We start from the raw sequence: 14,580 nt of genomic DNA on the forward strand, positions 1-14,580 counted from the left end.
CCACGGACGGGCGGGTGCCGCCCCTAGAAATGTGCCGCCTGAGGCAAAAGTTTCACCCCGCCTCATGAGCGGGCCGGCCCTGTTGATATGTAGGGGGGACAACGGCGTGGCATAGAGCATGGGATTCCAAACCAAGTAAGGGATTCCAAAGTAAAAGTCAATCTTTTTTCCCTCCACAAATATCTGCTGAGGTCACAAAATATTTCTTAAGAAAGCACACTGCATTATACAATACTGTAATAAAGAAATAATATTATTACAGGTATTATTATTATTGATGGTCGCAAGTAAAATAGTGTAATGGTTAAGGGCTCTGCCTCTGACACAGGAGACCAGGGTTCGAATCTCGGCTCTGCCTGTTCAGTAAGCCAGCACCTATTCAGTAGGAGACCTTGGGCAAGTCTCCCTAACACTGCTGCTGCCTATAGAGCGTGTCCTAGTGGCTGCAGCTCTGGCGCTTTGAGTCCGTCAGGAGAAAAGCGCGATATAAATGTTCTGTGTTTGTTTGTTTGATGGTCGCAAGTAAAATACAAACACATTGTCCTAGACAATGGATTTATATATACAGTCTCAAATGCTAGCAGTGGCCTATCTATAGGGGATGCAGAAGTTGCGACTGCAACAGGGCCCCTGAACTAGAGGGGCCCTCCTTCATCCATCTGATTAGCTTTTCATGGGTGCTATGCTTGTAATGAACACCTCTATATGTGCATTGCATAGTGGTACAGTAGAATCTCTTTATAGCAAACTCAGTCCTCCGGTCCCAGCAAATGTGTCTGTATAAATATACAATGTATAACCAATTCTGATATAATGAACTTCTGATATAGTAAACTACTTTTCCTAGTCCCTTGGCGTATACTGTAAAGGGATTCTACTGTAAACCTTAAAGAGGCACTCCAGTGAAAATAATGTAATAAAAATAGTGCTTCATTTTTACAATAATTATGTACAAATGATTTAGTCAGTGTTTGCCCATTGTAAAATGTTTTAAATCCCTGATTTACATTCTAACATTTATCACATGGTGACATTTTTACTGTTGGCAGGTGATGTAGCTGCTGCATATTTTTTTGGCAGTTGAAAACAGCTGTAAACAGCTATTTCCCACAATGCAGCAAGGTTCACAGACAGAAAACTGCCAGGAGTACCACGGTCCTCAGAGTTTCTTGTGGGAGTAGTTTCGCCACAATATCAGCCATACAGCGCCCCCTGATGGTCTGTTTGTGAAAAGGAATAGATTTCTCATGTAAAAGGGAGTATCAGCTACTGATTGGGATAAAGTTCAATTCTTGGTCGGAGTTTCTCTTTAACCACTTAACAACCTCTGCCACGCTTATCTACGCCCCTTTAAACTTCACCTGAGTCACAGGGGCATAGATAGGCAACTCCTGTTTATTTTGCTGCTGTGCGTGATCGCGTTCGCGTGCGCGTTCGCGTCCGCGTGCACGCGGATGTGCATACGCGTCGGGCACCCTCTGGTCCGTGATTGGCTGATGTGAACATGTGTTCACAAAGCCAATGACGGTGCTCATTCATGCAAAATGTGTGTAAACATTGCATCAGTCTCTATGCTGTTACAGTTACTGAGATCACTCGTGAGAGGATCTCAGATAACTAACACAGCATCAGTGACTGAGTTTTTTTTTAAATAAATTATACCCCCATTAACCCTTGCCTCCCTTAAATGTGAAAATTGCTGTGGTTTTTAGGTGAAAAACCCTGTGGTAGAGAAGTGGTTAAAGAGAACCCGAGGCGGGGTTCTTACATCGCAATCCCCATACAGAGGCTGGGTCTGCCTATAGAGCCCAGCCTCTGTTGCTATTTAGCTTCCTCCAAAGCCCCCCCCTGCACGCTGTGAGACCCCATAAAACGGGCTATGTTTACCTCTCTAATGTCAGTCTCCGCTCTCCCCCCCTCCTGAATCGCTTCGGTCTCCGCCCGCGTCCCTTCCCTCCAATCAGCGGCGAGGGAAGGGGCGGGGACAGGAGCGATTTATTAAAGAGAACCCGAGGTGGGGTTCTGAGAACGTAATCCCCATACAGAGGCTGGGTCTGCCTATAGAGCCCCGCCTCTGTTGCTATTTAGCTTCCTCCAAAGCCCCCCCCTGCACGCTGTGAGACCCCATAAAATACAGCCGCGCTGTGCGGGCTGTGTTTATCTCTCTAATGTCAATCTCCGCTCTCCCCCGCCTCCTGAATCGCTCCGGTCCCCGCCCCTTGTTAAATAGTTACACCACTGAATGCTAGGTACACGCAATTCAATTTCTGGTTTTATTGAAGGGAATCCGATCTTTTTACGATCGACAAAGGGATCGATTTTGCAAAGTCATTGTACAATCGATCCCGTTATCGTTCGGGAGTAATTTGGACATGTACACACGATACTACTTCACCTCAGATTACATGTCAGTAAGACCGAAATGTAATCGTGTGTACCCGGCGTTACATAAACTGCAGTGATGCCCGGTACACACCATGCAATTTCCTGTCAGATAGACGGCTTTATTTAATTATTCCCAATGGGTACGATCTGATTCAATTTACTTATCACATCTATACAAAGTCGATCAGTAACATGATCGGAAATTGGATCGGACCTGTCAGTAATAACTGATTTGACCAGTCTATCTGATGGGAAATTAAAGGACAACTGAAGAGAGGTATATGGAGGCTGCCATGTTTATTTCCTTTTAAGCAATACCAGTTACCTGGCCATCCTGCTAATCCCCTGCCTCTAATACTATTAGCCATAGCCCCTGAACAAGCATGCAGCAGATCAGGTGTTCCTGACTCTAAAATCAGATCTGACAAGACTAGCTGCATGCTTGTTTCTGGTGTTATTCAGATACTACTGCAGATAAATAGACCAGCAGGGCTGCCAGGCAACTGGTATTGATTAAAAGGAAATAAATATGGCAACCTCCGTATACCTCTTGCAACGAGATAAAAACAAGGTACACCAAGAGCCCCAATAGTGTAATATGTACTGGTAAATGGTTACTAGATAGAGTAAATATTAATACTCACAAACCAGGGTTACCATTAGGCAACCACTGTAAAAGCAGGTGGGGAGAGAGTCGCTCTCTGTAGATGAAAAAAAGGGGGTTCAACCCTCCACCCAGGGTGGACTCAATATTATGCAGGAGAACAGAGGCGTCAAAAGGATAAAAGGAAGCTAAATGAGCTTAAAAAAACAAATTCTTGGTAAATAGAGGAGGCAGTGGTGGACTTACCTCCTTCAAGTAGACACACGACGACTGTAGTAAAGACAGTCAATATATTTTATTTAGGAACTTCAAATATGCAACACGTTTCGCAGGTTTGATCCCGCTTCATAAGGCAATAACAACGGAGCAATAGCATATGTGGTCAGTAGAAGAGCCAGTCAGAGGTGCCTGGCTCTTCTACTGACCACATATGCTATTGCTCCGTTGTTATTGCCTGATGAAGCGGGATCAAACCTGTGAAACGAGTTGCATTATATTTGGAGTTCATAAATAAAATATATTGACTGTCTTTACTACAGCCGTCGTGTGTCTACTTGGAGGAGGTAAGTCCACCACTACCTCCTCTATTTACCAAGAATTTGTTTTTTTAAGCTCATTTAGCTTCCTTTTATCCTTCCGCATACCTCTTACTTCAGTTCCCCACAAAGAAGTTAATCAATAGGAACTTAACCAATAGGAACTGCGCCTCCTAAACAGGGACAGTCTGCATGCATAGCCTATGGTATACAATGCAGCCAATCAGATTACAATTGCTTACGAAAAACTGGAAGACAGCATGACAATTCACCTGTTCCCTGCTCTCCTGTGTCTGAGACACAATCCAGCCAATGATTAGGCGGGAAGAAATGGGCTGAACTCCTTTGCCATCACCCAACATGGCGGAGCAGCCATCGCGCTGAGGTCACATGACAGCCCTTCACGTTTCCTCTGCTGGAAAGTCTCGCCTGTTCGCCATTGGCTGGGGTGATGACGTCGAGCCGAAGGGCGGGATCTCCCGCTGTCGATCGGGAGGCTGTGGGGATTGTGATTGGAGGGAGGCTCTAGAGCGGGGCGGGCGCTTCCGGCGGGTTTGTTGGGCTCGGGATGGCTTCCTGTGTGTGCTAGGAGAGGGGGTGAGATATCGGGGGACACAGTGTGCTTCCCCCAGCACTCGGAGCGGAGGCCAGCTCTGCACCCCACGCGAATAGACCCCCTAATATATACAGCTAGGGGCTCCTTTTTACCAATACTTCCCCAATATACAGCATAAGGTCCCTTACTTTATAGACAGCCCCAGTGCACAAGGGCCCCTTATTACCCAGTCCTTCCCCATTATACAGTCAGGGGGGAGCCTTGTTGCTCTTAGTACCTCCCCCAGTTCACAGCCAGGGGCCCCTTATTACCTATAGCTCTCCAATATACAGCAGAGGGTCCCCTACTTCATAGACAGCCCCAGTGCACAAGGGCCCCTCAATACCCAGTCCTACCCCCAGCATACAGCCAGGGGGGAGCCTTGTTGCTCTTAGTACCCCCCCCCCCCCCCAGTTCACAGCCAGAAATACCCCCCATACTCACCTAGTGGCCCCTCAATGCCGAAAGGTCCTCAGGACCCTGACAGAGGCTCTTTATCCCTTTTATCTTTTATACCAGCTCACCGCCAAGATCCCTTACTCCCCACAGATTTCCCCTTTTTTAATATATAGAAAAGCCAGGAACTCTTATTATTCATAGCCTCCTGTTATACACAGGTACGGAAACCTTAATACCTATTGCTCCATAATACCCATCAACGTGGTCCTTATTTCCCATAGACCAATAATAAACAAGGTCCCTTATTTCTTATAGGATCGCCTTCCCGTAAGACAGGATCTCCTCAATCCCAGTGGCTACCTAGTAGACAGCAAAGGGGCCCCTGCACGTCCCATACTAAAGCCAGGGGCCCCTCAATTCATTTTCTTCCCAACATAAAAAGAGTTTATCAAATACTCAACCAGGCCCCTTATTTCTATTCTACCATAGGTTTGCATCATTTGCAACTAGGGACTGTAGCACATAGCTGCCAATACAAAGCTAGGGACTTCTTATTCTCCAAAGGCTTTCCAATACATTCATAGTTCCCCCTCAATTCCATAGTCTGCTGTATAGAGTCAAGAGAAACTTCATTTTTTTTTGTTGGTTTGCCAAATCCCCATAGTATTTATTACAGTCCCCTGAGCAAATAGATGTCAGTACCTTTGTGACATATATTTAAGTGAAAAATTACATGCCGATTGTCCCTTATAGCACACACTCCAAGAATATTAGTGCCTTTAAATTCTGGACGTCACCAGAGCACATTCTTAGGAATCGCCAAGTCAAGAATAATTTATATTACAGCAGAATAGCCTAAGCCCTGGAAGAATTGCACCGCAATCACCTCCCTCCACAGGACTGTTACAGCTACAAGATTAATCTCATCCTATGACAGCCGCAAGACTTTTCCCTCATAGGGTGTAAGTACAGACTGCTGGAACCTGGCACCCCAACATGGAGCAAAAACCCAAAGCCAAGTTATTCATCTCCACCAGCCTGGATGCCAAGGACGAGCTGGAAGAGGTAATATGCGTTAAAATCAATGGGCAAGGGAAGTGGAAATCTTGTGTTATGCAAAATGGGCAACTTTTGTCTTCTGCCTGAGGAGTGACTACAAGGTCCAGCGTGGCTTTCCTTATCGGCTGACAACTGACATAGAATTCAGGAACTGATCAGTTCAGTCTAGAATCCTTTTAGGAGTACATTTGAAATCGGCGCCAGTAGACTTGGGCGCAGGATACAGCAGTATATGGCTGATCCTGCTTCTGCACAACTCCGGCCCGTTTTAATTACTATACCCCCTCCAGGCCGCCATGGATAGTGGGGAAATGAAATAATTCGGCTTCCAGCGATTGCTGGAAGCCGAATTATTGTGTTTTTTAAGCAACTTCGACTCCGTCTTCTGACGGAGCCGACGTTACTCACTGAGCGCCGCTTTAGACTGATTCCTATTATAGACTATGGCGGCGCTGGCTGCGCCCAAATCTAGCAGCGCTGAAAAGCACTGCTCTGTCCTTTTAGAGACTAATGCTGGGTACACATGATTCGTTTTTCCGCTCGATTTTCCACATGATCGTTTTTTCCACTCGATTCTGCAGTCGAATCTCTTTTCTTCGGGTCATTTTTTATATCTTTTTTAAATCACTTCTATGAGAAATGGAGCGCAGAGTTGAAGGAAGGAATATCAAATGTGATGGGAATTATTTATCGAGTGGAAGAACGTATCATGTGTACCCAGCATTAAGGAGGAAAAAAAAACCTAAAGAAAAAGCATGTGTTGACTTTTAGTTGCTTTGGCAACCTAACTATTCAAATGTTCCCTGATCTGTCTGGCCATAGCATGCTTGGAATTGTAGTTCACTTTTAAAGCATAGCTTTGGGGATCTGTTGCAAGGTAGGAGCTGGGGTGCTAGTCTAGTTTAGTGGACCCATCGGGAAACCTTATAGGGAAATTCTGCTAACCTGATTGGGTGGACAGCTTTATTTCAGATAGGATTGTAGAAAACGACGCCCACACTATTCAGCTAATCACAATGTTTTGTGCTATAGAGGGTCAGTGATTGGATTACTGCTCCCAATGAGGTTTCTTGCTGGCACCCCTAAACTAGACTGGTATGGTTAAAATGGGGCAGTGGTAAAGTCCATTTTACGACTTTAAGCATTCTTATTGGCTGAATGGTGCGGGTGTATTGTTAGTTCAACCTATCTGACACCTAGCAGTTTGAGAGGGAGCTGTCCAGCCAATCACGTTAGCGTAATATCTGTATGGACTTTCTCGCTGGCTCGCCTCAACCATACTAGAGCTGCAAGGTAAACCAAGTTGTTTTTGAGTAATTCAAGAGTAAAACGCCTGCAAAAAAAAAAATATAAAATAGCTGAAAAATTGATTGTAAATGTGATGTTCCTGTGACTCTGTGTTCTCAACTGACAGAGGATGGAGTTGATGGTAGCTGTATATTAAGTTCACCAATGAGATGCTAGTTTTTTTATGCACATTCTGCAGCAGTTTTTATGCAGCTTGAAATTAGATCAGGTCAAATACACATGCATACAATGTGTAATATTCTAGTCCAAGCTGCAGCAGTATTGTTGCTAGTCTACTTTAGAGGATCCAGCAGGAATCCTCGCAGGGAACAGTTCTCCATTCACAGCACCCTCTACAGTACGAAGCATTGTGATTGGCTGAATAGTGGGCATAGTTTACTGCAACCTGTCTGAAGCCTAATGAGGGTGCCGTCACATTAGTAGAATTTCCCTCTGAGGTTTCCTGCTGGGTCTCCTAAAGTAGACTAGCGCCAAAAAATATGCCTCATTCTGATACCATAATTTGGATATGAGACTTATGTTTAAAGAGACACTGAAGCGAAAAAAAAATATATGATATAATGAATTGGCTGTGTACTATGAATAATTACTAGAAGATTAGCAGCAAAGAAAATATTCTCATATTTTTATTTTCAGGTATATAGTGTTTTTTCTAACATTGCATCATTCTATAATATGTGCAGATTACACAACACTCAGCATTCAAAATGAGTCTTTCAGAGCAGTCTGTGAAGTAATGAACTCTCCTCTAGCAGAGAAAAAGTAAACAGTTAAATTACAGTTGAGATAATAAAAGTCAGATAACAGCCCTCTCCACGACTAAGGGCTGGTTCAGACGGACGTTTGGAGGCGTCGCGTTCGTTGGCGTCGCGGCGGCAATGCGTTCGGGCTTTCAGCAGCGTTCGCGTTGCGTTCGGATGCGGTCGCGTTTTTTCTTCCCCTAGGGGGACATTACCCGTCGCGGTTAACCGCCCCTGGAAGCTACATGTAGCTTCCAGGGGCTCCTTGAACGCCAGGGAAAATCGGGACCCGAACGCCGCGTTCGTGCAAACGCGCGTGAAAGCTTGGTACAAACGCTCCCATTCACTTGAATGGGAGCGTTTAACGCCAAGCCCCGTCCCCTGGCTGTAAACGCTCTGCAAGTGTCCGTCTGAACCAGCCCTAAGTTAGTCGGAGAGCTTAATAGCTTTTTTGCATAGAGATAACTGGAGTTTCTCAACTCTTCCTGTACTGGAAACAATTAGACTTATGTATCTGATCTTAATGTTTTTTTTCTTAGCTGTACTACACATACAAATCATAATATCATCATTTTTTTTCGCTTCAGTGTCTCTTTAAATTTAAAAATACACGGGTTGTAAAATATTGTACACGCTAGATAATCTTTGTGCGAGATAGTATTTTGCAGCTGGCTTGGTGGAGAATCTAACGTGCGTGGCCGTCCCCGGTTGTTGGTTAGTGATCCATCCCGCTGCGTCAATAAATGGTAAATAAGCATATTGCATTGTTCTCCCCTCCGGATGTTAATCACTCACGCGCTGTATGTTGTTACCTCCTTCCCTCTCCAGCTTATCTGTATAGTTCTCGTGCCCCAAACTGTTGCCGTAATGATCCATGCACAATCGTTAGAGAGGAGCTGTCAGCCATACTATCTCAGAGAAAAAAAAACATATGAGTAGATAAATACTTGTTCTACTTACATATGTATTGCACTGTCCACGGTTTTGATTTTAGTGATTTTTCTATAGTAAAAAAAGAAAATCCTTCTTAGCATTTTCCATTTTAACTGTGGCTATTTTGAAGCCAATCCCGATGTCATTTCTTCCTTTACTCTCCTCTTTCTGATTTGCCCGCCCTTCACTATAGAAAGTGCATTGTCTCAGCATAAGAAATATTGGCCAATCAGAGTGGAACTGAGGGGAAAGAGGAACAGGAGGGAAAGAGGCTTCAGCCAATCAGGCTGCATTAGTTAAGTCTGAGGGGAATTAGAGAAGCAAAAAAGGACAACCTAGCATGCCCTGCAACTTCTTTTTTGTGTACCAAACAAGAGTCAGGCAAACTGGGGAATGATCATTCATCAACAAGAAAAGTAATAGTGATTTTTAACTTTTGGATTGCCTGGTTAGCATCCTTATTACTTGTTTACCCAAAAAAATAAAGAATTGATTTTATGCCCGACATTTACACTTTAAGCACTTTACCCTCCGTGGTACGAATTTCTCCGTCCTTCCCCCCCCCCCCCCCCCCCCCTAAAAAACAAGGGACGGAGAAATCCGTACCTCCCGTGCTACCGCCGCTGTCCGCGCTCCCGCCGCTCGTGCACGCCACCGCCCGCTCGCCCGGAGATCAATGAACGGGAAAATCCATTCCTGTTCGTTGATCTAAGCCCCCGCAATGATCTGCTGCTTCTATCAGAAACAGCACGATCATTGTGATTTTCCCAGCCTCGTACTGCTTCCTGTAAGCGTCCTTCCGGACGCTTACAGGTCGGTCGCATGGCAACAAACTTACTGTGGCCATCTTGTGGCCAAATAGTAAAACTACACCCTAAAGCATTTTACATATACAAATACATTAGTTTTACACAATAACTCATTACCTCCCACACTCCCCAATTATTATTTTTTTGTAATTTAAAAAAAAAAAAAAAATACAATTAAAACAAAAACATAAATAGTTACCTTAGGGACTGAACTTTTTAAATATTTATGTCAAGACGGTATAACACTGTTACTTTATAAACTACGGGCTTGTAATTAGGGATGGATGCAAAACTGAAAAAAATGCACCTTTATTTCCAAATAAAATATTTTCGCCAAACATTGTGATAGGGACATAATTTAAACGGTTTTATAACCGGGAAAAATGGGCAAATACATTTCATGGGTTTTAATTACAGTAGCATGCATTATTTAAAAAAACTATAATGGCCGAAAACTGAAAAATAATAATTTTTTCCCACATGTTTTCCTATTTTCCCATTAAAACACATTTTTAGAATAAAATCATTCTTGGCATAATGTCCCACCTAAAGAAAGCCTAAAAACAAGATATAGTTCATTTCATTGCGATAAGTAATAAAGTTATAGACGAATGAATGGAAGGAGCGCTGAAAGGTGAAAATTGCTCTGGTGCTCACGGGGTTAAACCCCTCAGTGGTGAAGTGGTTAAAGTACACCTGAACTCAGAATATCCTCTCTGCTCTAAAAGATACACAACATCATAATAACTTTTAAAGAAAAACATTTATTTGTTACAGCGCATGCAAATCCTAAAATAAATCTACACTGTTTCTACTTCTTGCTTTCATGGAAGCAGACATATTATTAACAGCTTGTGCTTTCAAATGTGCTCATCTACCATGGCAGTCAGGTGAAACGGTAGAGATCAAATTACAACTTGTGATTATACAAAGATGAAGGGAAATTAGACAGGCTAAACTCTCTAAATACATACAGGGTGCATTTCTCTGTTTTCGTTCCGTCCTGTGCAAGAGTTCAGGTCCACTTTAAGGAAGTGTGTGTGTGTGTGTGTGTGTGTGTGTGTGTGTGTGTGTGTGTGTGTGTGTGTGTGTGTGTGTGTGTGTGTGTGTGTGTGTGTGTGTGTGTTTGCATCTTAAAGAGTAACTGTCAGGCTGCAGAAGCTAATTTAAACCTCTATTCTCCTGTGTTAAACAGTTTAGAAGGAAGCCCAAAAGCAATTAGTGAAGATAAAAATCTCAGTTACCTTTGATGTGTGCTTATCAGCAAGTCTGTTATTCTTAAGAAGATGCAAGCCGCATACCATACTGCAAAGCATTCTGGGGCTCTCCCCTCAGCTGCTAATGAGAAGTTACAGCAGCTTGTAATTGCGTAAATCTCGGGCAGAGTACACTGCAGGAGTCAGCTATTGTTCCTAGCCACATGGCTCATTAATATTCACTGCACTCTGTGTTGTTCAAGTAGGAGCTTATCTGTGATCAGGAAGCAGGCAGGACATGACGACACATTTGACAGAAAAACATGGAACCTGCCATGAGCTGTCAGGAGCATCTATCTCTGCATATACTATATACAAATTCTATGAAATCCAAACGTGGACAGTGAAATGCATATGTAATGTAAGTACAGCCAATCTTTAGCTACTGATATATGTGTTTATTTTCTCTGAGACCTTATACCTAACAGCTCCTCTTTAAAGAGAAACCGTGACCAAGGGCTTGATTCACTAAAGCGTGCTAACAGTTAGCTGGTGGCACGCTGGTGAAAAGCCCATTATCACGCCTAAACTCAGTTTAGGCTTGATAAAATAAACTTGCACGCAAAGTTTTGCGTGCGCAACCGCCCAGCGCCCATTAAACCATATGCGACTTTGTGCGCAAAACTTTGCACGCGGGACTTTGCGCGCAAGTTTTTTCCTCAAATCGGTGCTAATCTACGTAGTGCAATGGTTATCACGCCCAAAAGTCTTTAGGCGTGCTAAGTAGGCTAGCACCGCTTTGTGAATCAGGCCCAAGAATTGAACTTCATCCCAATCAGTAGGTGATACCCCCTTTCCCATGAGAAATCTTTTTTTCTTTTCGCAAACAGATCATCAGGGGGCGCTGTATGGCTGATATTGTGGTGAAGCCCCTCCCACAGGAAACTGTGAGGACCATTTTCCTGGCAGTTTCCTGTCTTTGAACTTCGTTGCATTGTGGGAAATAGCTGTTTACAGCTGTTTCCAACTGCCAAAAAAGAAAGCAGCAGCTACATCACCTGCCAGCAGTAAAAATGTCACCATGTGATCAATATCAGAATGTAAATCAAGGAGAGGAAATATTTTACAATGGGCACACACTGACTAAATCATTTATCCATATTTATTGTAAAAATGAAGCACTTTTTTAATTACATCATTTTCACTGGAGTTCCTCTTTAAGGCCCCATTCACACTAGGGTGCTTTTTGCCAGAGATTCGTCGATCAGCAAAGCGCTGCTGCACAAGTAATCCTATGGGATTACTCTCCCTGCAGCGATTTGTGTTTGCAAGTGTGAATGTGGCACAAGACCTAATTAGGGCTGTTTTACACCAAAAGTGCTTTTCTGCAATTTTCCAATCATTAACATTTTGAAAAGCGCTTGTTTAAAGCAGGGCTGGGGAGTCGGTACAAAAATCTTCCGACTCCTCAGTATATGAAACCACGACTTAGACTCCAGCTCCGACTCGGGTACCCAAAATGGCTCCAACTCCTCAACTCCGACTCCCTAGTCTACTACTTAACAGGGCTGTGGATTTTGTACAAAAATCATCCGACTCCGACTCCTCAGTTTATGAAACCACAACTCCAACTCCGGGTGCCCACAATTGCCCCGACTTCTCGACTTCGACTCCAACTCCAACTCCGACTCCCCAGCCCTGGTTTAAAGTGGACTGTCACTCTTGCAATGGATAATAAGCAATAACAGAGGCGCCAAATTAGAATACTACTATTCTACTGTGAGGTAGGCACCTGGCCCAGCAATTGCTACAGCAGTGTGTATCTCCAATCTCTGATTGCCTGGTGAAGCGGGCGGTTGTCCCGTGAAACGCGTTGCATACCTGGAGAGCTTATAATAAATGTTATTGTTTATTTATAACGACTCATTGACTGGTCTTTATATACCTGAGGGTGGTGTCCACCTACCCCCCTCCTTTTAAAAGGTTTTTAACCATTTTATTCTAATTTGGCGCCTCTGTTATTGCTTATTATCCATTGATTGAGTCCACCCTGGGTGGAGGGGTGCATCCCCATGTTTCCGTTCTACAGAGAGCGACTTCTTATACCTGAGTGGGGTCAGGTTATAATTCTCCCCAACGGCTTGTCCAGTGGTTGCCTTTGTGGTAACCCAGACTTGTGAATATATCTTTCTTCGTGTTATACAAAAAAAAAATGTCTTGACATACTGCACTATATTAGGCTCTCGGTTTTTCACCTCTTGTATGCTTCCAAGCTGTAACTCTTGCATAGGCGATAAGCAAAACACAGAGAAATCCACCCTGTGTGTGTTTTACAGAGAACACAAAAAAACCCCCCGCAGTCGGATCAAAAACGTATGCTGCAAAAGGGCAGCATGGATCCGTTTGCGTTCAGGTTTGCCAGGATCACGGACCGCCAGCATCATGGACCGCAGGCTCCGTCCTGCAACTGTGCCTGGTGTGGACCCAGCCTAATTCTCCCTTATCTGCATTACTCAGCAAGTGGGAATTAGGGCTGTCTGCTTTCTCTGAACTGTGCCGTCTTCTGGGCTAATATGTGAACACAAAGTTAACCCTTTCTGTGCTCCCATGGAACAAGGAAGTAAACACTGCAGGATCTTTGTTGGAGTTCTATAAACTGTAACAAAGAAATGTTTTTCTTTAAGGCTGGTTTCACAGTAGGACGTTAAAGTCCCACGTTACAGCAGCCTGTAACGCAGCCTAACTCACTGCACTGTAAAATCAATGGGCTGTTCACAGTGCACACGTTGTGTTACATTGTAATGCAGCACGTTTAAACAAAGTGCTGCATGCTGTACGTTATACTGGGCTAAGCCACGTTAGACTGCTTGCACATGCTCAGTAATGTTGGAGGAGGAGGTCTCCCCTCCTCCTCTGAGGCCAGCCGCATGGCTAATTAATATTCACTGCACTGTGGTGACTCGTGGTGCAACTGTAGTGTTGTCCGGATCATGAACGAATCGTTCATTTGATCCGGATCTTTTTTGTGAGTCGATTCATCCGGATCATCACAATGAAAGATTCGGTTCACAGTGGATGTCTGTCTGGAAGAACCAGGAACATAAAGAATGTACAGTGCAGGGAAAGTCCTGTCCTGCTAGTCATTTCACCCAGTCTGCTTCCCTAGTAAAATGATTCAAATGATTCGGTTCAAAGATCCGGATCTTTTCAATGATCCGATTCAAATGATCCGAATCCTTAAAAAGATCCGGACTTCCTATCACTAACCTGGAGCGGCTGCTTTTAGAGCCGCATAACGCAGCTCAATCTGACGTCCAACTTCAACACCACCATGCGTTGCGTTAGGGGCACGTTATGCGACCATAATGTCCCCTAAAACGCAACGTCTTGGTGTGTAAGTAGCCTTAAGGATAATATCAGAATCACTTATTTTGCCAAGTACAAACATGGGTTTGTACCCAGAATTGGTTTAAGCTCATACAGGTTCTGGATGGGTGGGGAGGATAATGTGCAAAAGTCAAGAGCCATGGCTGCCATACTATGGCGCCACCAGTTACCCTGGGATATCATCTATAATCCTTAAAGGACCACTGTCACAAAAATTGTAAAAGTTAAAATACCTGTAAACGCATACACATATGAAGTATATACATAAATTATTTTCTCCTATGTTGCTGTCACTTACAGTAGATGGTAGAAATCTGACAGAACCGACAGGTTTTGGACCAGCTCATCTCCTCATGGGGGGTTCTCAGGGTTTTCTTTATTTTCAAAAGAACTTGACAATGGCAGGTGCTCTGTCCAACTGCCAAAGAAGTGTACGGTGAGCAGGGAGGCTGAGCAGCATGTTTGTATAAATCCTTTTCAGGGAGAGTCTATATAAAGAATAAAGGCCATGCTGAGAATCCCTCATGAAAAGATGGACTAGTCCAAATCCTGTCAGTTCTGTCATATTTCTACTACCTACTGTAAGGGACAGCAACATAAGAGAAAAGTAATTTATACCTCATTTTACT

At 43.8% G+C, this 14,580-nt stretch overlaps 1 protein-coding gene and 1 long non-coding RNA gene across 4 annotated transcripts in view; one reads left to right on the forward strand and one right to left on the reverse strand.

Moving 5' to 3' along the window:
* LOC137532191 (uncharacterized) overlaps positions 1 to 3,874 on the reverse strand; it is a 242,214-nt gene extending 238,340 nt beyond the window's left edge. For both annotated transcript variants that reach the window (XR_011023878.1, XR_011023877.1), the window contains exon 1: positions 3,798 to 3,874. This is a non-coding gene — a long non-coding RNA (uncharacterized lncRNA). The remainder of the gene's footprint in view (positions 1 to 3,797) is intronic.
* Positions 3,875 to 4,054: 180 nt separating this feature from the next.
* The window catches only part of INTS3 (integrator complex subunit 3), a 192,651-nt gene continuing 182,125 nt past the window's right edge, over positions 4,055 to 14,580 (forward strand). For both annotated transcript variants that reach the window (XM_068252424.1, XM_068252425.1), the window contains exon 1: positions 4,055 to 5,584. In XM_068252424.1, coding sequence (XP_068108525.1) covers positions 5,516 to 5,584 — 69 coding nt within the window. In that variant the 5' untranslated portion in view covers positions 4,055 to 5,515. The remainder of the gene's footprint in view (positions 5,585 to 14,580) is intronic.

This window comes from Hyperolius riggenbachi, chromosome 9 (genome assembly GCF_040937935.1).
Source record: "Hyperolius riggenbachi isolate aHypRig1 chromosome 9, aHypRig1.pri, whole genome shotgun sequence".
Taxonomy (NCBI): domain Eukaryota; kingdom Metazoa; phylum Chordata; class Amphibia; order Anura; family Hyperoliidae; genus Hyperolius; species Hyperolius riggenbachi.